Consider the following 21,721-nt stretch of genomic DNA (forward strand, 5'->3'; position numbering starts at 1 on the left):
GATTTTCATCTATCCTTTTCATGTATAACTGTGTGCGTGTGCATGTCGTGTCCATATTTTTCTATGTTTCTTCAGCAGTCAGAGACTGGACTGAAGAAAATCATTATTAATGCAATACCTTGGGTTATTCTACTCTAAGTTAAAGTCCTACTTTGCTATAAACCTGGCTAAGCCTTTTCTCAAAGGTATTCAACTCACAAATTGACTCCAATGTGCAGTGAAAATAGAAAATATTTTAAACTTCAAATGGTTTGCAGATGAATATACTGCTTGGGAATCTGTTTTAGTGACAGGTTGGATAGTAAGTTTCTGTGTATGTTTTTGGCTATGGCTTCAATATCTGATGTGTTCAGCGGTTCTTCAATGAAGGCCTTTCTTGTGCCGTTCAGTTTCCTTTGGTTTATTGTGCACATTTTTTTTCATGTACGCTTTCATGTTACTGCTGGATATTGTTTTCTCGTGGCAATAAAAATCATTAAATTCTAGCTGAGAAAGGGTGCATCAAATAGATGATGGTTACTTCGGTTCTTCCTGTCAAACCAGGCTTAACTCTAAGCAGTAATGCAGGAGTGCCTCCTCTGGGAATTCAGCGGTTCTGCAAGAAAGTCATCCCTAGGTATTATGTGAAGTTCCTCAGCTTAAATGAGGCTGTGGAAATTGAGCTTGTGGAAATTTAAATATTTGACTTGATTGGTCACAGATATACAAATACTGCTAGCGTTTCTTTTCAATAACTGTTCAAATTAGCATAATCCTTTCCAGCCACATAGATCTATAAAATGTACCATGGCAAGGTGAAAAACCAACAAAGCACTTTCACATGGAGAAAATGATACTAAAAAAAAAAAGTTTTTCTTTTGTTAATTTTTCTTGGGGAGAAAAGGAAACCTACCAACAACCCAAACAACTTAGCACTCTAGCCACATACAATTTTATGATCAACTGCAGAGCAGTATGAAAGACCAAAAGCTGCTGCCTGGTTTTCTTTATGCACTTTTTGAAGCCATATAATTTATTGAAGTGTGCCTAGTGTTTTTCTGTTGTCTCATCAGGTCCTTTCACCTGAGTCAGAGGGTATTGGAGCCAGTTTAGTGTAACAGCGCCATATGTTTGGAGCAGTGATAGTTTTTTTGCTTGATAACCAGATGCAGACTGCAGGATGTGCACTACATTTACAGGTCTCCCATGTGAATATTTAGGCCAGTTAGCAGCAGGAAGTTGTGATCTGTAGTTGTAATGTCATCTGGCAGAGGGAGTTAATAGGTTTCATCATAGTGTCTTGACTTGCAGAGCTTCATTTCATGGAAGGGTCCCCACCTCACTTGCTCCAAGGCACCCTCCTTTTTTTCTTTTTTTTTTTTTTCTTTCCTTGAAAAGAATGATAACCAGGCATTGCAATCTATACCATAATTAGACATGTTATCTTCTCTAAACCCTTTGTCTCAAGGATCACAGAGTTCCTGTGCCTGTGAAGGAGTCTCCCGTGATATTTAGGATGTGTGACATAGAGGAGCTGCAGGCTTATAACAAAGGGGAATTTTCTCTGCCTCGGAAAATGACACCTTTCCAATGGGCATTGTAAAATTGAATGTCAAATCATAAATATTTCAGTGAGGGTAGTTCAGCTGTCAGGGGGCTCACCTGCTGATTCCACTGTGTTTAAGGGATCATGGTTCAAGATCCAGTGGCAACAGTCACCCTCAGAATTATCTCAACACACAGGGTCTTATTTTATTGAATGACTAAAGTGGAGGAAAATAAAAAGCCAAACAAGGGATAACTGTGCACTATTGACCAAGCTAAAGCAAGATTTACTAGCAGGTGTTGTCTGGGCTGCACTTTCAGAGACCGTGAGGTCCAGGTTTAGACAGTAGATTTCACAATGGTATCAAAACCAGAAGCAATCTGATGAGAGGGGAATAATGGGGAGGTGGGGGGGGGGAGAGGGAAGGCAATAGGAGTGGAAAACTCTTCAGTTACACCTTCAATGGATGACCTGAGCTGACAGTGAGATTTCAAAATAGAGAAATGCAAACTAAACTCCAGACTGGTGGAGTTTAGTAATCAAAAAGGTTTTGGATTTCCACTTCTTCCTGAGGAATTTTGCACTTTGGAAAGACTTTAGGACAATATATGGTGAAGGACAAAATTCCCTGTGGGGTTGAAGAGGTTGACAGGGAAATGATAACGGTTCATAGATGAAGCTGGCACTGTGACACCGGCAGCAATGTGTGAGTGGAAGTCCGCAGGAATTTGCACATTGGCTGCAAAGGTTAGGTGGTACGAAGATGAACTCAAGAGCCTTCAGCAAATGGCTCTACAAGGCTGGGAAAATCTCAGGGCTCGGGAAAGAGGGCTTCCATGAGGATATCTAGGAGACTGAAGACATGTTTTGTCCATATCTACTGGTGCTCACTGCTACACACAAACAGCAAAGACTAGTCTTGATGCGTTGTTTTAGAAATTATGGAGCGAAGCAAAATATTCAGAGAGATTTTCAGTGGGTGTAAATTACCCTTAATTGCTTACAGTGAGGGGAGCTATTCCTTAAAGCTGAGGATCTTATGCATGATCTGAATGTTTTCAACATATCAAGATTGCCCCTCGGAGACAGTGCATAATAGTGTCTTTTTGACACTAGCAGATTGTTTTGGCGAAGCAGAGTAGTAACATTTTTCAGATTAGCAGTGTTCACCAGAACACTTCTGCTACTAGACTGTGGCTTAAATATAGTTCAATTTCTATACAGCAGATGGGAGAAAATGTAGGTTTTATGGTATATATTGAATAAGGAGGTTATTATTTTTTCAAATGTATATTATTCAGTCTGATGTTTTATATAACAGCCAGCTATTTAAGTACACAAACATGAGAGATTAGATATTTAGTGGATATTTTTTATGTGTTTTTTTTTTTTTTTTAAATTTATTCTTATAGCTGTTCACATAGGCAGCATGTTACTGTTCTGGTAAGACATACTACGTGCACAGTCCAGATCACATAACATACTCTTTGAATTACACACTGGTTTTTATACTTTATATTTCCCATACTTGTGAGTGTCAGGATTATACACAAAGTAAATAGGGAATACAAGCTTAGATGCGAAAGGTAGAGCGTAGTGCTTTAAATATACCAGCAGACAAATTAATTTTATTTTTAAAGCCTAAATTACTTTTTATGTAGGCAAAGCATGAGTGAGGAGACCTGATTGCATTTTACCCCTATTTGGTGAGGGGAGTAGCATTTTGGAGATGCAGAAACAAGATGTAAAGGTGCACTTATATCCTAGGGTAATTAATGACATAAATTACAAGTACAAATATTTCTCAGTTCTGTGTACTCTGTGTCCTATTTGTGCAGAAAGTGATATCATTTTATAAAAAAGCATCTTTAAAAACAAAATACAAAATGGTTGCAGGTCAGTTTTGCCTTCACTTCACACTCAAGCCTGTAAACGCAGATGACAGAGAAGGCACTGGAATCAGAGCACTACATTCCCTCTATTGCTGTCAGTGTTAGTCATATCCACTGCTGCAAGTGCAACCCTGAACGTTGAAGTTATGCCTTGATGAGGAAAAAAAAAAAACCAGCACCTTTTAGTTTTCAGTTTTATGAATGTTGTGATGTTACTTATATGGACTTGTAGACTTCATACTTACGGACTTCATAGAACAGGTGATGTTGAAGTGCTAGTTATGCTTGGACAGAAATATAATATTTTTATTTTTTTATTAAAAAAATCCATATAAATATGTATATTTATATCAGTAAGAAAGGTAATGAAATGCAATTTAATAAATAACTATTCCCAAAGCAGAAAAGATTTTTAAATACCAGACACTTTTACTTCTGCTTTGGGAAGTATCACACTCAAAAGGCAATGTGCTGAAAGAACTATAAATAAAAACCTAAAAAAAAGGGCTCTAAGAGGAATAGGAAGACTTATCCTGAAGAAGGGGAGGAAGGGAGGGAAAAGTATTTCAGGCAGAAAGTGCTGCTACACAGCTGAATAAAAATAATTGGAATTCTGGAGACTGTGTGGTGAAAGTATTTGAGAATGAGTAAACGACAACAATTTTTTTCCAGGGGGTGTGAGTATTCTGCTTTTCATCAGATTGTGCTGTCTAGCATATGGACTGGTTTTCAGTTGGTATTTTGGGTGCTTTTTTCAGTTCTGTGCTGTGGTGTGTGGCTGGGGACCATGGCACTCCATATGGTGGATTTCATACTTTCCTGCAGGTGTAAAAGAAAGAATATAAGAGAACACTGTTCGAGATAAAGGTTAGAGCAATTCTAGGTTTGAAATGTCTGTTCAGAGCAAGAACAAGACATTTCAAACTGCTTAGTGGAAAGACTCTAACATATTGTAAATGTTTTACTGACATTTCTTAAGAAAATCCATTTCAGATTTTTATCCCTGTTAAATAACAATCTGCTGCCTCTTTGAAATAAACTGACAGTTTATCAATATCAGATGTCTTTAACCTGATGTAACTTAGACACAGAGAGGGAAAATAAAGGGTGCATAAACAACCTCTGCTACAAACAATGCTTATCTTATTTGAACCGAGTGGTAGGAAGTGAACGTATCACGGAAGAAGCACAGCTACCCTCCTTAACACTCATGGCAGCCCTCTCGGTAATTACTATGTCATACGGTCATGATTTACCCAAAGGGCCAGATCAAAACTGAGCTATGACCAGTTGGGATTAATAATCTTAAACTATGCTCTGCTAGCGAGGATGACACCTGCATCTTAATCCCACCGCGAAAAGAATCTCGCCCCATGTTGGAGAGATGTCTTTTATAACCGTGGCATCACGTTTTGGAAATTAGGGTCTTTAGGTAAGACATTGCCTATTCTCTTTGTTTTGCCTGTAGGCAGACACTGGATTTTCACATATGGAAGCTTTCAAATTGCTGCTGCTTAGCAAACACGCTCAGTGGGTTTGTGGTTTATCCCGCCAGTCTCTAAGCAAAGCCTTTCTGGTGCAGGGCAGCACCACAGAAGGGATTACTATAAAAAGGCTTTAAATACAGTCTGTAATCAAAAGAGCTTTTTATTTGTTTCATGTTTCTGCCCTCTAGGTACCTTTGGCAGCACAATGCATAGGCGTTCTTCAGCTAAAAGAGCCTGACATACTGAAAACAGATAGCAGAGATCACATTTCACACAGTTTTAATAGTACTGGGTAGGGATATAATAATAATCTATCTATCTAGAGCATTTAATGTGTATGTGATTTAATGTCTAGTCTTTTTAGATTAATTAAATGTAGAAAGGATGAAATCTTCTTTACCCATGGCTTCCTAAGTAGGTTCACTCCAAACGAATGACTTGTTATCTGTTTTAATTTCATCCTCATTTTCACTTTGTGTTTGGCACTTCTTAAATACTTCTCATCTGCCTCATTGCTCACTCAGACAAGGAGGATGCCTGTTGCAGAGAGAGCATTGCTTACCTGGGGTTAATGCAGGTGATTCCCCTGAAACGCAAAGCTACATTTGGTTCTGACTGACAGAACTTATACTTTTACAAGCGTTATACTAAGTATACATTTTTACTTGGCCAAAGAAGGCTCACAATTATAAAAGGCAGAAAAAAAGACTTATTTAAGTATTGAAGGGTTTTTTTTTGTTGTAAATGATTTTTTTAAATGAGTTCCACCAGTTACTAAGTGATTAAGATTTTGAAATAAAAAAGGATAAGATGCACAAAAAGATAAAACCTGTATGTGTTACTACTGAAAAATCATTTGTTGTTAAATCAAGGTTTCGTTGAAAACACAAAATCAAATTATGCTCTGATTTTTTTGAACATGTTTGTGTATAAGTATATAAACTAGTCTAGCTTGCTTCTTACCTTGCCTGACATTTGCTTTAGGAATGTAGTAAAAATGAGTAGGGAGACTCTGAGGGCTTTTTAGCGGGTCAGATTCAGATCAGAAGAAATCATAACATCTGGTGTCCTGTGACTAAGAATCAGTCAAGTTGATCTGATTCATCTTACACTCCTTTATTTTACTTATCAGTTATATGGTAGAGAGTTAAGCTAGCATGTGTCCTTTCCATTAATATAACTTCCTGCCTGTATCTGGTTTGTAATTATATCACGGTAACGACAAGTAAAGCAGACTGTAGCAGTCAGAGGAGGAAAAACCAAAACTGTAAAAAACTACACTGGCTTTGAGTATTTTAAAGAGAAAAAAATCAGCCTTTGTACTGGGGAAAATGGTGTATTAAGAGAACAGTTACGAGAAAATTTTATAACTATAAATACAGATCTATCAGCAGTAGTAATACCAGTAGTAGTGCTCTCTAAAGTCTCAGAGACTTATTATGCAAACTCAACTGTGTTGATGATGAGAAAAATAATAAATAAACATTTTTGATGTATTATGTGAAAACTACAAAGAATTTTTTAAAGAAAAAAAAGTTCTGACAACAGTTCTTGTCTTTTTCCCGGATAGGTGCCTATTACATCATTTCTTTGGTGAAGGCTGTTCAGCAGTGGTGACTTCTTCCAATCAACCACTCCACAAATTATTATCTCTGGACTCCCAGCTGACACCCTGCCGGAGGCTAGAGCTGCTGAGACAACTGGAATTGTGCCCGCTCTCGTCAAGGTTTTTTCTTACACGGGGAAAAAAAAAAAAAAAAGATGAAGTTGGGCAAAGTGGAGTTCTGCCATTTTCTGCAGATACTAGCTCTTTTCCTGTGTCTTTCTGGGATGAATCAAGCAGAGCTCTCGAGGTCCAGGTCAAAGGCCTACTTTCAATCAGGGAGGACGAGAACCAAACGCAGCTGGGTGTGGAATCAATTCTTTGTGCTGGAAGAATACATGGGTACAGACCCACTCTATGTAGGAAAGGTAGGGGATTTAAACAAACTTTGGAGGGTGCAGATGCTTGCTTTTGACATATTTATATGGTGCAACTTGAAAATTGCAATTCTGTCAGTGTGGTTGAATTAAGCCAGGGTGGGACAAAGTTTCCTAGTTTGAAAAAAATGTTTAGCACTTCAAAACAGCAACACATTACATTCCTGATTCCTCTTGAAATTTTCTTTAAAAGCTCTGCATATTAGCTATGCTTCTTTAAAGCTGTGCAATAATGAAAATATTTTACCACCATTGATACAAAAAAAATATTTTATTACTAATATTAGATGTATTTTTTTACATAGGAATAGAGAAATATAGCGATGAATATTCTTTTATAAGAGCGAACAGCTAGTCCCAGAAAATAGAATTTCTGTGTGATGTTGTTTGCTTTCTAAAGATCAACACTGCTGAAGTCAAGAGAGAAAGAAACAGGCATCTGGGGGTGTGACAAGTAAAAAGGAGGGCATGTCTGCATTACTGCTTTGCTTTGACATTGCCTGGCTGGCAGATTGGCACCTTGGGGGCCTCGCTGCCCTCCGTGCATAGCACAGCCTTGTGCCTTTACCTTCCCTCTGATGGGCACCAGGCCAGTGCAGAACAAGCCCTTACATCAGGGCATCCCAAACGGCTCGTTTCGAGTGCCCGTCGCTGCACGTGGAGCACACTGAGCACAGCTGTGAATCCGGGCCTCAGCTCATTCACTGCCTTGTGCTGGTGGGTGATACGCTTCCTTCAGCAATTATGAAGGGAAAAAAACCCCAAACAAAAAACCCTCCAGTGTTTCAATGCAACATTTATGTGTAATCATCTTATTGAAAGAAAAACCCATTTTTTTGTGTAATATCAGAATCAATAAATAGAGTTTCTCATGAAAATATAACAAATGCATAGAAAACAAGGGAGTGACAGCTTTTGGCAAAAGGGCACGCTTACAGAAAAGGAGACGCAGTGATCTGAAATCCACTGCTTCAAATATACAAGTGCAATGAATTTCAGCTTACTTAATTCGCCCTACTGAGACAAAAACCTTGATGTTTGTGTTAACACAGTTAAGCACTTAGAATTTAATCATGCCAACTGTATAATCAAGTTAAATGGGGAACTGCTTTCATGATTACAGCTATGGTTGTGTTTAGGTGCTTTTCTGAACTGGGGCTGGTACTTTGCACAATTGAGCCCTTAAGAAAGATGTATTAGAATCAGAAATATCATCTTTTATTGCAGTGGTCCTGAAAGGTTTTTTTTAAGTTTTAGGTTATGTAGCAGTTTCCATTCTGATGCCACGCAGCTGCTGCTTGGCTTTGTGAGTTTTGTCTTTTAGGCAAATTTGTTCTCAGGTTGGAGTTTCTCTTGTGCCTCTGAAAAACGGCATATTTGGAATTCTTGCCCACTGATAAAAAAGGAAGTGTGGCTTGGAAATTAGAATTTCTCCCCTGGAAAAGAAGTGTCTTTAAATACTTGACTGAAGACTGGTTTTGATCTGTAGCAATTCTCTTATTCATTGGACTGCTATATTATGGCCAAAGATGCTGTGGTAACACTAGAGTACACGATATTTGCATGTATGTGGTTATTTTTAGCTTCACAGTCCTCTCTTTCCTGTCCTTTACAGGAGTCCTAGCATTCACAAGCAAAGCATTCTGAAAAGCAAAGCTTTTTTTCTGAAACAGTCTGTGTCCAGCCTGCTTTTGTATCAGCAGTATAAATTGTTGGCTCAGGAACTCACATTTGTAGCAGCAATTCATTTTGTAGGAAAAGCAGATAAAAATTTGCACTTGCAAAAGGAAGCCCATCTTCCTGGAAACAGAGCCCTTGCTGAGCATCTTATAAGATAAGACGTGCCCAGTTCCTAACCTTCTCACTGCAGAGGCTTTTTACTGTGTGGTTCCTGAGGTGCAATCATGACTGAAGTTGCATTCCCACGGAGGGGAGCAAAAAGGTGAAGAAGTGATTTTCTTTCTGTATGTTAACATATTATGTGTAGCACCACTCTGAAGTGAGCAGCAGTCGCCTTCCTCCCCCTCTTCTCCCCTTAAAAATATTGCTGTTCTTGTTTCAAATCCTTTGCAGGCAGGTAGGGACTGAGAAGACTGAGATTTAGATAGGAAGGTTGGTTGGTTTTTTTTTTCCTTTTTTTCATTTCTTTCCCCTTGGTGAGGAAGCTACAGCAAGCAAAGAGCTGGCATAACTCACTTCTCTCATCAAGTGAAGTGGAAGCGGCAACCAGACTCTGCTTCATGTTCTGCAGAGTGCCCTGCTCCTGGGGAGGTCAGTCCTGCACTACCTTAAATTCAGGATGCTTTGCAGGGTGCCAGTCTAACTGCACATCCAGGAATGAGGAACCTTCCTCCAGATTCTAAGGACTGTGAAATAAAAATGTTTCTGAAACACTGAGGCAAATGGAGCTGCAATAGGGAATGTTTTCTCCCCGCCACTATTCAATTTTACAAAGCCCTAAGCAATTCTGTTTGGAAGGCAGCATTCGGAGAATGTTAGGGTTACACGGCAAATCGTTCAAGATTAATTCCAATGTTAATTCCATGTTCAGCATTAACTCTGTCCTCCTGGGTGTGTGCATTCTGACACTTTAATTACATGATCATGCAGGGTAAAATCCTATTCCTTTTAAATAACGTAACAGGATTCCTATTCACCTGTTTAAGTGAAAGACGAGTCTTTCACTTAAACAAAACCAGCACAAATAATTTTTCAGTGTTTTCATGTTTGTTTAACAAGACTTCAGACACATACTTGAGGTATATTGCAGCCTTCCTTCTTGCATCCTTGACATCCATTTATTGGCAAAATGTTTCTTGTTTATTTTTTTTAAAAAATTATTTATTTTCTTAAGGCGGCAGGGGCCTGTTTCTCCCGTCACTCTGGAGAAACGTCTGGAGGAGTTCCATTAGTTTTACACTAATAGGAGTCAGAGGTGACTGAGGTTTTTTGCTTTTTTTTTTTTTTTAATGTAGGTCTTTCCTCTCCATGGTATGAATTTTAATCATCTTGGATTCAATCCTGAGTAATTCTGAGTGCCTCTTGGGAGGTGCTTAACATGTAATCAGATTGTGGACTGAACCATATACAATTTCTTTCTGTCCGTCAGCACAGCATATGTTATGTTCAATTTAAGGGCTGAAGCATTTAGCTATTTAGCCCATTTACCTGTTTGGATAGGCATTGTTTTCTTCCAGACATGCCGTGTAGGAGATGAGGGAGTTAACTATGATTCTAATTTAGCTAGAAGCATAGGTGGCTTCTGTTTTTGGGAAAATGTTTACTATTGCTTGGTAATATGTTTTGTGAAATGCCTTACTCTGTATTTTCCATATAAATGGCTTTAATGGAATCTATTTGGGCATAAAAATAATAGTACATAACAGTTTTAATTTATTCAATGCATAAACAACTAAAATTAGGAAAAAGTGTACATTATTATATTGAATATTTGAAAAGCTGGATACAATCTTGTAATTAAAGCCTATATGGGTAGACATTGGCAAAAAGGGGTGCAGTTAAAGTAGAACTTTAAAATTTTGTTGATAGCTTTTTTGGTTTTATTACATAACTATCAGAGATCCAGGGTTTGGTTTTGGTTCTGTGGGGTTTTTTTGTTGCTGTTGGGCTTTTTTTGATTTTTTTATTTTTAATTTCGTTTTACGTGTTCTGCTGCAAGAGTGTCAGTCTCCTCAAAAGCATTGTAATGACACAAAGTCTCAGCCAGTAATCCTTTCATTTTTCTTATTTAAAAAAAAAAAAATCAAAAGAAGCCACAAATAAACCTGAAGAAGTGAAACAAGGCTGTGAACTCCATGTGAGATGCTGACTGATGGCTGGCTTCACTGTTTTCTTTTGGATCCAAACCAAAGCTCCTTTTCCAACGGCTCTAAATTTAGGTATAGTTAAAGACAGGAACAGTTTCAAGCTCTTTGCTGAGTTCAAGTCTTTTTTTCCCTGAAACTTCAGTAAGATATGAAGGACTGAAAATAAAAGAGAAAAAGACATAGGCTTGATTGAGCACAAACCGAAGAAGTTGATATTTAACTTTGAGAGGCTCACTGGTGCTTCTCAAAAATAACACTCGGAACTTGTAAGGTGCCCTGCATGTAGTTGCTATTTATAATGTGTCGGGAAAGAAAGCATAAATCCTAACGTGCATTTTTTAGATGGTAAAATCAAGAAATAGGGTTAAATGAGTGGACTAAGAGCACGCAGTTTGTTAGAGCCTACAGTCATTGCCTTCCAATTCCATTTTACCTGCATCTTTGTTTTTCTTCTACCTATTTTAAGGTAAAAAGGCTTGTTGGATTCTATTTTCAAACATGGGCCAAAGTGCATAAATGCTAATATTTGCGTTATTATTTTCTGGAGTAGTACAGAATGAGTGAAGCATAAAAAAAAATGCAGTGAACTTAAACATTTCCTTGAAAATTGATGCATTTAAGGGAATGTACAGGTTTGTGCCAAGGCAGGGTGGGGAAAGGGCTTTTCAAGTAGCGAAATAACAAGTATATGTTACTGTCAGCATAGAGAATGGATTGTTTTTTCCACCCTCAACATTTTGGAGGGAAGGAGGTTGGACAGGGGAGGACACTGGGATTTTTTGTGTTTATTTTTTGTTTTTCAAAGGTGTTGGTGAATGTGTTGATAGGGTGGCAGAATTATTCACATATGATATTTATCTGTGATGTGACCTTATATCAAGCCTACAGGTGTAGTCAGAAGTAGGGCTTTTTTTTCTAGATCATAGCCTGACACTTTCAGATGCAGCTGATGACTTTTTGACTGACTTGGATAATAAGTGTCTTTGCTAAAATACTTCAAGACGGTGACCACTGTGGAAGCACTGGCCACTCGGTCAAACTTAGATCGATATGTGGAATATCAGCTGCTGAGAAACTGAAGGAACTTCATCTGTGATGAAAAAGCTGAGTGTCTCTGAATAGAAATTAGCCCAAATAGCTTTTCATCTCTCTAGAAACTACACTACAGCATTTTACTGTCACTTTGGGAAGTAGAGAGGAGATGGGGTGAAATTACGAAAGCTAAATAGGTAAGTAGCCTGGAGAAGAGGAGGCTGAGGGGAGACCTCATTGCGCTCTACAACTACCTGAAAGGAGGTTGTAGTGAGGTGGGTGTTGGTCTCTTCTCCCAAGTAACTAGAGATAGAATGAGAGGAAATGGCCTCAAGTTGCGCCAAGGGACGTTTAGATTGGACATTAAGAAAAATTTCTTTACTGAAAGAGTGGTCAGGCCTTGGAACAGGCTGCCCAGGGAAGTGGTTGAGTCACCATCCCTGGAAGTATTTAAAAGACGTGTAGATGAGGCACTTAGGGGCACGGTGGGCATGGTGGTGCTGAGTTGAGGGCTGGACTCAATGATCTTAGAGTTCTTTTCCAACCTTAATGATTCTATGATTCTATGATTCTAAAAGAGACTAGGCTGCCTCATTTGCAGATAACAGAGAAGAAGGTGGGTTGGGTGTGATTCCCTGGAGGGCTCTGTCCCTCCCACTGCCTCTAGAGCCAACCCACGGGGACCTGCGCTCTCTGCCGAGCCTCAGACTGGGATCTTGCCCCTCCGAGCTTCCTGCGCAAGATAAATATTTACGTCTGCTCTGCAAGTAAGCTCCCGCTGAGAGTAGCTACAGCTCTGCACAGATATTTCTTCTTTTCTTTTTTTTTTTCCCCAAGTACTTTTGCGGGGCGGGGTGGGGGGAAGCAAACCCAACCCAACCCAACCCATCTATTCTTCATCTGTCTTTGTGGACACTATGTGGAAAACAAAGATGGCATAATAACTCAGAGAGAAACTTCCCCTTTCTATATTTTTTGCTCCTTTTCTATTTATGTTATCTTTACTTTTAGCATAATCTTTGAAGCACTGTTGTTTTATATACTCCCGAAAGGCCACTTATGAAAGTGAAAAAGCAAATCTGTTGTATTTCTCATATTTATCCATCTCAGGAACTCTTTGTTTTTCTGTGCTATGAAAATTGATAACAGTTGACCTTTTAAGTAAAATGGGGCATGCCATTCTTGTCAATGTTTTTCTACCACAAGTGCTGCAAAAGAAACAAAAGAACAGAGAAAATAGTCAAGTCCTGCTTACCTGCTTTGTGGATTGAATAGGTCTTGGTGAAGGGATGCTTCAACTGTACAACAGCGGTATGAATTTACCATCTCAGCTTGTACTACACAGTCACTAGTAGCACACACTTTTCTTCACTGGATAGTCACTGTGGGCTTTGTGCTATTCCATGCTTTACTTTATTTGCATTACCCCGAATAACTGAGAGCTGACTGACAATCTGAATGTTTCCTACTTAGCATGCAGGACTAAAATGTCTCTGGGGAGAACGGTGAGATTAAGGCACACAGGAAGAATTATCCAAAGGGATAACCTAAAACCTACTGCTTTTTCCTGGTTAATTTCATTAGCCTGTATAGCTGTAGTGTAATTTCCTCTTTCTCTCTTTATAGGAAGTCTTCTTCTCACATAGCTGAACGGATACAGAAATGGGTTTTATGCGGGGGATTTAAAGTGATGACAATTTCACATGCTCAAACACTAAAAGACAATTTGTATGTAATTTCATTATTAGAAGCGATAATAGAGTTGAGAGACTTATGGTTGGATACTGAACCAGAACATGCAGCTCTTTTTGATCTTTTAAAATAATATAGAACATTGATCCTTAACATGTGGCATTACAGAAGAGGAAGGTTAGTAAAGGTGATGACAACATCCGTAAATTAAGTAGCCCTCATTGCAGCTTTTTATTCAATGACACAGCCATGCTATTTATATAATCCTGTAATACCAGTTCTGTATTTCAGTAGACTAATAGGCTCTACCTGCAGTGCTCTGCTCTGAATTTCTTTTGGGCATTATTTAAAACTATATTTTATGGGCCTCTGACAAAATAGAAAAGCAAGAGTAAAAGCTAATTTTGCAATGATGTGTAGATGCAAGTCTCCTGTATGCTTGGCTGGTTATCAGAGAATGCGTTCTTTTCATAAGAGCATGAGATTTACAGTTTTGATGTCAGTCAAGCTCATGCTGCTTCAGATGACTTTTTTTAGCCATGTTCTAACATTCCTTCTCCTTTTCATCTGCTGAGCTTGTTTTTAGTCCTCTAGTTCATGCTATTGGCTGCCACTCAACATCCAGTTTTACCTACATCCTCTAATCTCACAGTTGTGTATTAATGACAGCGCTGTAAAACTAGGACTACCAAGAACTGTGGGTATTTGCATTATTCTAGGGATAAGGAAGTCTAGTCATGAACCAAATTCCCACTGAGGCAATGGTCTTGTAAGACAAGAGGCAGTAGTGGATTAATAAGCAATGACAAAATCCAGAGAAATATGGAGATGTTACTCAACATCCCAAAAATAGCTTGAGAACAATAGCTTACTATTGTCCTTTGCTATGAAGATAGAATATTATTTGTTCTGAAAATGAAAATCATGCAACATTTTTAAACATTATGAACAGGTAACAGGGAGTTCTTTCCTGCCTTTATTTTCCATCCTTTATGGATGACAAGTTAGTTGAAATTTTTAAGTGCGGATCTATTTGATATCTATGTTAGTACAAGGCTACTTCTTTTTTCAGACCAGTTTAGATAAAGGATATTTTTCCATTGTTTTCAGAATATCGAACTGCATATGCTTTAAAGTTTTACATCTTGTAGCCTGCTATCACACTACCTTTTCCATGTTGCCTTTTTTCTTATACCCGTATGGTTAGACATAAGTGTCTGTCTACAGACCCATTGGGCATTCATTCCATGTATTTAGTATTTTCCCTGTGTCACAGTCTAAAAGTGCTGCCAGGACTATTGCTGCCTTGTCACAATTCTTCTGCTGAATTTCTTCTTTGCTCCACATTATTGGTTTTTTTTTGTGTGTGTTTTGTTTTTCTTTTTTTTTTTTTTTTAAATATCACACTGCACTTCTCAAGTTCCTTGGTGTTTTTTTTTAGCAATCACTTAATAAAATAGTGCCTGTGTACACATGTCAGTTTTTCAGTGCTAACTTTTACCAGTTAAGGGGAGTACCTGGGACAACATATTCAGAGATCCTGAAAAAATCAGGGAATGGTTCCTTCATGTCTAATAAATTGGCTTTTACATAAATGTACTGGTGATAAGTCCTGGAAAATCACTGCAGTATAATGTTTTTCTCTCAGCGTTATGTGTTTCCCTGGAAGAGCTGGCTGAGCTTAGTGTTAATGGTGGAACTACTAAAGAAGAAAGAAGTTAATACACCAGGTTGCTCACTTCTCTCAGAATAACTATTAGCTACCTTATGCTACCAGTGACTTCTCTGTCACTTTTGCACTGGAAGAGACACTTACTGTCATGTAAATTAGAGACAAGTAGCTCTTAAAAAAAGCAGCGGGGTTTATGTTGTTAGGAGAACTCTAATTCTGTCCTAACTGACCAAACCATGGTCGTGATATGAATAACAGCCTACACCACGAGCAGAAGTTTGAGGAGGTCATAATGCTTAATCTCTCATAGTTTCAAGGCTGTAAGAAGGAGTATCAGCCAGTTAAAAATAGGGTTTTTTTCATTTACATGATATTAAAAATATGTTGTCAACACTTAACTGTAGATCACTTGACCTCAATTTATAAATGGGAACCACATTAACCTTCCCAGGCTAAGTGTAAAAATTAGCCAATGAAGAAGCTCCATTGACAACAGAAGAACACATCATAAAAAGATGTGCTGATTACCAAAATCAATAAATATGCTCAAAAAAATGTACAATATATTTAGGATTAATTCTTGGAGATGTTTTTGACTCAGCTAAAAAAATACTACCATATTCAAGTATTTGCTGGTGGTACAGCCCTATGCTTTTGCAAAAGTAATATTATTATTTACATGGGTGTAAAGTACGTAGTATGGTAGTAGTACTTTATAAGTCATAAACAATATATGAAGAATAAACATTATTTTATCTTTCAAATAAATAGGAATACCAAGACAAATATAGCTGTTTTGCATATAGTACTTCATATGCAATTATTTATGTACCAGAAAATACAAAATATGCCTTACTGGCTCAGCCTCAGATCGTCTTTTTCGGAATGCTCCCCTGGGAGAAGGAAGTAGTTCTAAACATTTGAGAAGAAGGCAAAAGTTTTTTAATATGTGTTGTTTATGCTGTTCATAGAGTAACAGAAGATTTAATCGGAATCTTGAGATCAGTTTTATCAACCCTAGTAGACCATTTGAGAATATTAATTTTGGAATACAACTATTTTGCCATTTTAAAATTGAATTTTTAACTGATATTTTATTCTGTAGGTTAGTAAAAGAGGAATACTGAGGACTGATTGACAACAGGTAGCAATATATTCCACATTTTGACAGTGAAAAAATAGTGCCTTCCTTTCATATAGTCATATAGTATTTTTAGACCACTGAAGGCCTGCATTATGGTGTTTCATATGGGTGAATACAGTATATGTGGAGAACAGCTAAGGGCGGTCCGACATAATGTTCTACCTACATCACAGGAGATTCTTTGGCCCTCTCTGAGTAGAAAGACATAAATTTAATGTCATTTTCCAGGCGATATAAGGAGATTTTGCTGCATGAATTCCACAAAATATTACCACTGTCCTATTTAGTTTTCCTGTTTCTGTAAATCATGAGAAATTACCTTGAGGACGCAATTTTGTTGCTCTGGAGTGCGTGTGAGAAGAATTGAGCCCAGGAAGTTATTTTCCATTTGAAATGCTTCCAAAATATGGAAAATCTGATACTTGGATACATATGTAAGGAGCATAAGCTGCTTAAACATTTCATACTGAGGTACCAAATTGTAATCCTGCTGACTAGGCAATCAAGCAATTCATTTTCCTTACAAGGTAGGCAGGTGCTGTATTAGGCAAAGTTTAGCTTGTTACTCTGTAACAATGAAAAGTTTTCAGACACAGTTGGGAAAAACAGATGGTCATTTCTTAAGTTTCCATAATCATGGTATAAATACAGTGCCATAAATTAACAAAATACTTAACTTGTCTTTCTTATACAATTTACACACATTATATGAGCAGAGTAGGCATTTGGGAAAGTACTTGGCATATTTTTATGTTTCTTTTTTAACTTGCAGGGCTATAATAATGCAGAATGTTTATATTAAAAACTGTTAAATGATTCCTCTTGCTCCTGGATGTTCATAACCTTCATGCATATGTGTCCTCCCCACCCATCTTTTACCTTTTACCACTTAACTGTTGCTTAGCCAAGCAATACATATTTCACACTTTTGAAAAGTTTTCCTCATTAGTCAGCACTGCAGCACAGCACTGCAGTCCTGTCTTCATTTTTACTGCTCTTTTATTCATTCCCTCTATTTTTTCAATATCTTCCTCACAATAAAAAACCGTGAACAGAAGCACTCTATTATAGCTTCAGCTAAACAGGAAATAAGTCAAGTGAAACTGTTATTTCCTGTCTCATTGTATGATTCAAATTACACAATTCATGTTTGTTTGTTTCTTTGCAAGCTCATGTCCACTACTACTCTGAGGATCTTAAAGCCTTATTGCTTTTCCGTTTTATTCTTTCTGGTGAATCAAGTGTACTCCTGAGTGCGTATCAACCCCTCTTGAAAATTCGGAAAGCAAAGGAAGTATTAAAAATGTTTAAAAAGTTGTTTTGATTTATCTGTTTGACTGATAAACTGAGTGAAGCCATGTCAAAGGAGGTTTTATGGAGGAAACCAGCAGGAATTGGAGTGACAGCAGTGATGAAGTGTATAAATAAATGTGTGCATATGTGTATATCTATAGGAAACAATGGAGGTACCTTATATTGAGGAATAATTCCCGCTTGTACTGACATATTTATTCAATTCAGATTTATCTTAAGATTGAATAAAAATGTAAAGATTCTAGTTTTAATGATTTTAGTACAGGAAAAAAGAGATTGAAAAAGTTTAAGGGAAGAAAAAGCATCCCAAATAGTAAGTGTGAGAATGTAGGGACCATGATGAAGCAATATGCTGTTTTTCTCACTCCAGAGCCTGATGTAAAGCTGAAAAGAACATACCAAAGCCATCAATGAAAAGATTAATTTAGATTAAGGTATGACAATCAGATGTATAGGTCTTGATTCCCTTTGCTTTTTGCTGAGGATGCTATATGCGTGTATATGGGGCATGCATTGGTTTAAGTCACATCAATCCACTACACAGGGGTTCTAGAAAGAAGGCCTAGTAGGTACCAATACTAGCTGACTTAGTTATGTTAACACAGATGGGAAAAGAGGGCAGCTAGCCAGAGATCCAGTAACACCCAGGTTTGAGAAATGTGCAGGAGACTAGGTCTGTTAACTAACAGATGCAGTTGAAAGGGACGAAAAGGTAAGTAAAGCTCCTTTGTAACTGAAAGAGGAAGATGCCATGTACAACAAGGTAATCTGTGATACAAGACAGCAGAAAAAAACAAATATAATCAAGACAAAAACTAGTAGAAAAGTTATTTTATGTTTCTTTTCTGGGAACATGGAAGCAAAAGATAGAAAAGGAAAGATGTAAATATTTCTTATAAAACACTACTGGAGAGGGCTAGAGAATTCAGAATTTGACTCAAAAAAGCCTAAAACGTGTGCAATATGGTGCCAAACAACATAGGACAAGAAAGAAAAACGTTCCATCTGTAGAGGTTCCAAGAATTATGGGGTCAAGATAGAGTGTGGATAAGCAAAAAACAACATGCAGATCTGGAGGAGTCCAAGCAAGTCTCAGCTCTCAGCAGATGGATAGAAGAATGCGAATATGTGCAGCTGTCAGGGCACCAACTGGTCTATGTCCAGACTGCTTCCAAATTAAAAGCTGAAAATCAAAGGGTTTAATGTTCTGGTCTACGACTAAGGAAAGCAGCCCGCACCTTACGAAGTAAATTTGTATTTGGAGTTAAGCGAACGAAATAATGACACTCATGAGTTTTCTAGGTCTTTCAGAACCTCAGTAGATATCTTTCCTTCTAGACTGGTATTTTGACGTTCATCATTTCATGTAACCGTGTTTCCTTCAATCTATTTGCAGGCTACATGAGATTTTTTTCCTGCAGACTAATTTCAATGTCCTATCAAGATTAGATTTTGTTCCATACTATGTAAGCCACAGTATCTCATTCAACAATTTCCCTTCATCTATTATTTTAGTAAGTAGAGCTGGATAGAAGATGATGGTCCATTCTGCTAGTCTGATGGCAAAATCATCTTTCCAGAATGTTTTTTTTCCCCAATTTTACTTCTAGAAGCACAAAATGAAATCAATGACTGCTTTTCACATGGCATGATGCAGACTGAGGTCCCAGGTGCTTTGTCTTGCTTCCAAAATATCTGCCAAGCAGGCAAGGAAGGCAGGCGAGGAAGACAGAAAGATTAAGATGTCCACCTTGATGACAGATCCTTCTGATACCTTTAGAGATATAAGGGTCTGTATCGGCAGACTACACTAAAAATACAAAATATTTACCTTTGCTTCTGAAATAATCTTATCTTCTGTGTATTAGATACAGTAGCCCACCTTCCAGTTCTGACCATTTCATGCATGTACTACCTTTAAACTGCAAAGAACAATTTGGAACACAGTTTTGGACTGCAGCAGGATGAGCTAACAGGTTGTGGATCAGATTCAATTCTCCGGAAAATTACTTTGTAAGGTAATTAGCAAGATACAGGAAACATGCTGCAGCTTAACCATCAAGGTCAGAAGAGTTAAGTTTATTACAGTGAACAAACTGATCAGCAATATCACAAATTTTCTTGGAGTCAAACACTCTTGCACCCGTAAATAACCTTTACTGATAACAGAACTCTGACAGAACCGATATGAGTGCCATTGTAGAGAGTAATGGGATGAAACCAGGTCTTTTTTTCCCATAATTAAGTGGATCTGTTGGAAATATAAATACAATTGATGATGAACATTACGTTCAATACTTTCCTAATCTATTCTCAAAATCAAAGTACACTTTTGGTTTTGTTGGCGGCAACAGAAGTAATGCAATGAAATAAGATAGATTTTTTTTAAACTCTAAAACATTAAGATAATATTTAATAATGTTTGTAGAGGATAACACTATTTTATGAATTATGTTTTGGAAGGCAAAGTAACAGTTGTTCTGTTCTTCATACTCCTGAAGCTGTGTGTCTCATTAATCTATAGACCCTTCCTGATATTTTGCTGTAAGGTTGGGCTCAAGGAAAACTGTTCAGTACTGTTAATTTTTTTACCTCAACTGAAGGTTTAAATGCCTTCAAGGTGGAGTGTGGGACTGTCAGAAGCAGCAGCAGGCTGCCACATGAAAAAGGCAGCTCAGGGCCACAAGTCTTCACATTGGCTTAGAAACCCTGGGTGTCTTTACTAAATACAATACAATAGTCTAATATGTGTCTGATTGTTTACAGAGTAGCAGAAAATTTGCTCTTAAAAGTGACTGTATAAAATTATACTTTGTTACTCAGTAGATGAATTCTATGTGTGAGTCACACCTGCCTGTTCTAGTAATAATTTTTTTCCTGCTTATTATTGTTATTAGTCCTGCTGAGCTAACACAGCTGAGAGACAGCAAACTGCATTCTATTATTTCTTGAGTGTCATCCACAGACATGCTTGTTATGTTCCACTGACTTACACCTGCACAACCCAGTTGTAAGCTATGGGACCATACATTTTTACAACAAGAACAGAATCTGAAGATAGCAGGGGTTTGCTTACTTATGTAATCAGAGGCATAATTCGCCTCCTGGAAAGAAAGAGTTTGTCTTTACAAGACTCAGCCAAGGTTGCAATACAAACAGCTTACATATGACTTATCTACTGAGCCTATTTGAAATGCAAGTCACAGAAAGGCATTGCTGGTTTTATACTACCACTTTTCAGCATGCAGCACATTAATAGAAAGCCTGTTTACTGTCTTAATGCCTTTTTTATGATCAAATTGGTTTACTTGGTTAATTCAGTTTGTTCTTGGCCAGTTAACATTGAATTCACTAGATTTGCTATTGAACAACTACTCTCCTTCCACTTGTACTGCTATATTTGTATATATATGGACACAACAACATGGTTCTATTACTGAACTGGCATGCTTTCTCTTTGATAAAAATTGGAGAATTTAATAGTGCATTCTGGTTCCTTTATTGTCTTTTATAACACTGTTTTTGCCTTCCAGTCTTCCACCTGTTTTAAAAGTAGCTGCAGAGCAGACGGAAAGGTATTCCTTATCTTGTGCTGTCATGAGCATTGACCACGAGTGTTTGATCACTTCTGTGAACAACATGCTTTAGCTTTTCTCATTAATTTTTCACTGAAAACAAATTTAAAAAAAAAAACAAACCTGAACAATCTTTTTGCCTGCTCGTAAATTTTATTGAGCAAATATGAATAGAGATTAATGAAGAAAACAAAAGAGGAAGAAGCAATAAAAAGGATGTATGTAAGAAAAAATAAGCCAATACTAGCCAACCACAAACTCCCAGAAGAGCAGAGGATCTGTGGGACCTAGGAGGACAAAGGATTCACCAGTTAGGAATGCGAGGAATAGAGTATGGTTGAAGAAACACAATGACCTTTGAAGTATATAAAGTAGATACAGGTGGGCAATATGAATTCCAGCTGTGAACAAGTGAGATTATTAAGTAGAGTCTTCTGTTCACTTCAGAAAGTTTGATTTTAAAGATATTTGAAATTTATACATCCTTGATCTTCGTTAGATTGACTGATCTTCTTGTGACTTTTCTTTGCAGAAGCTTTTATTTATGTGTTATTTTCACAAACTAGATTTCATCTATTCAT

At 37.5% G+C, this 21,721-nt stretch overlaps 1 protein-coding gene across 2 annotated transcripts in view; it reads left to right on the forward strand.

The window, feature by feature from the left end:
* The first annotated feature begins 6,665 nt into the window (after positions 1-6,665).
* Positions 6,666-21,721, forward strand: part of CDH7 (cadherin 7) — a 71,022-nt gene continuing 55,966 nt past the window's right edge. For both annotated transcript variants that reach the window (XM_075142158.1, XM_075142159.1), the window contains exon 1: positions 6,666-6,875. In XM_075142158.1, the coding sequence (XP_074998259.1) occupies positions 6,666-6,875 (210 nt within the window). The remainder of the gene's footprint in view (positions 6,876-21,721) is intronic.

This window comes from Calonectris borealis, chromosome 2 (genome assembly GCF_964195595.1).
Source record: "Calonectris borealis chromosome 2, bCalBor7.hap1.2, whole genome shotgun sequence".
NCBI lineage: Eukaryota > Metazoa > Chordata > Aves > Procellariiformes > Procellariidae > Calonectris > Calonectris borealis.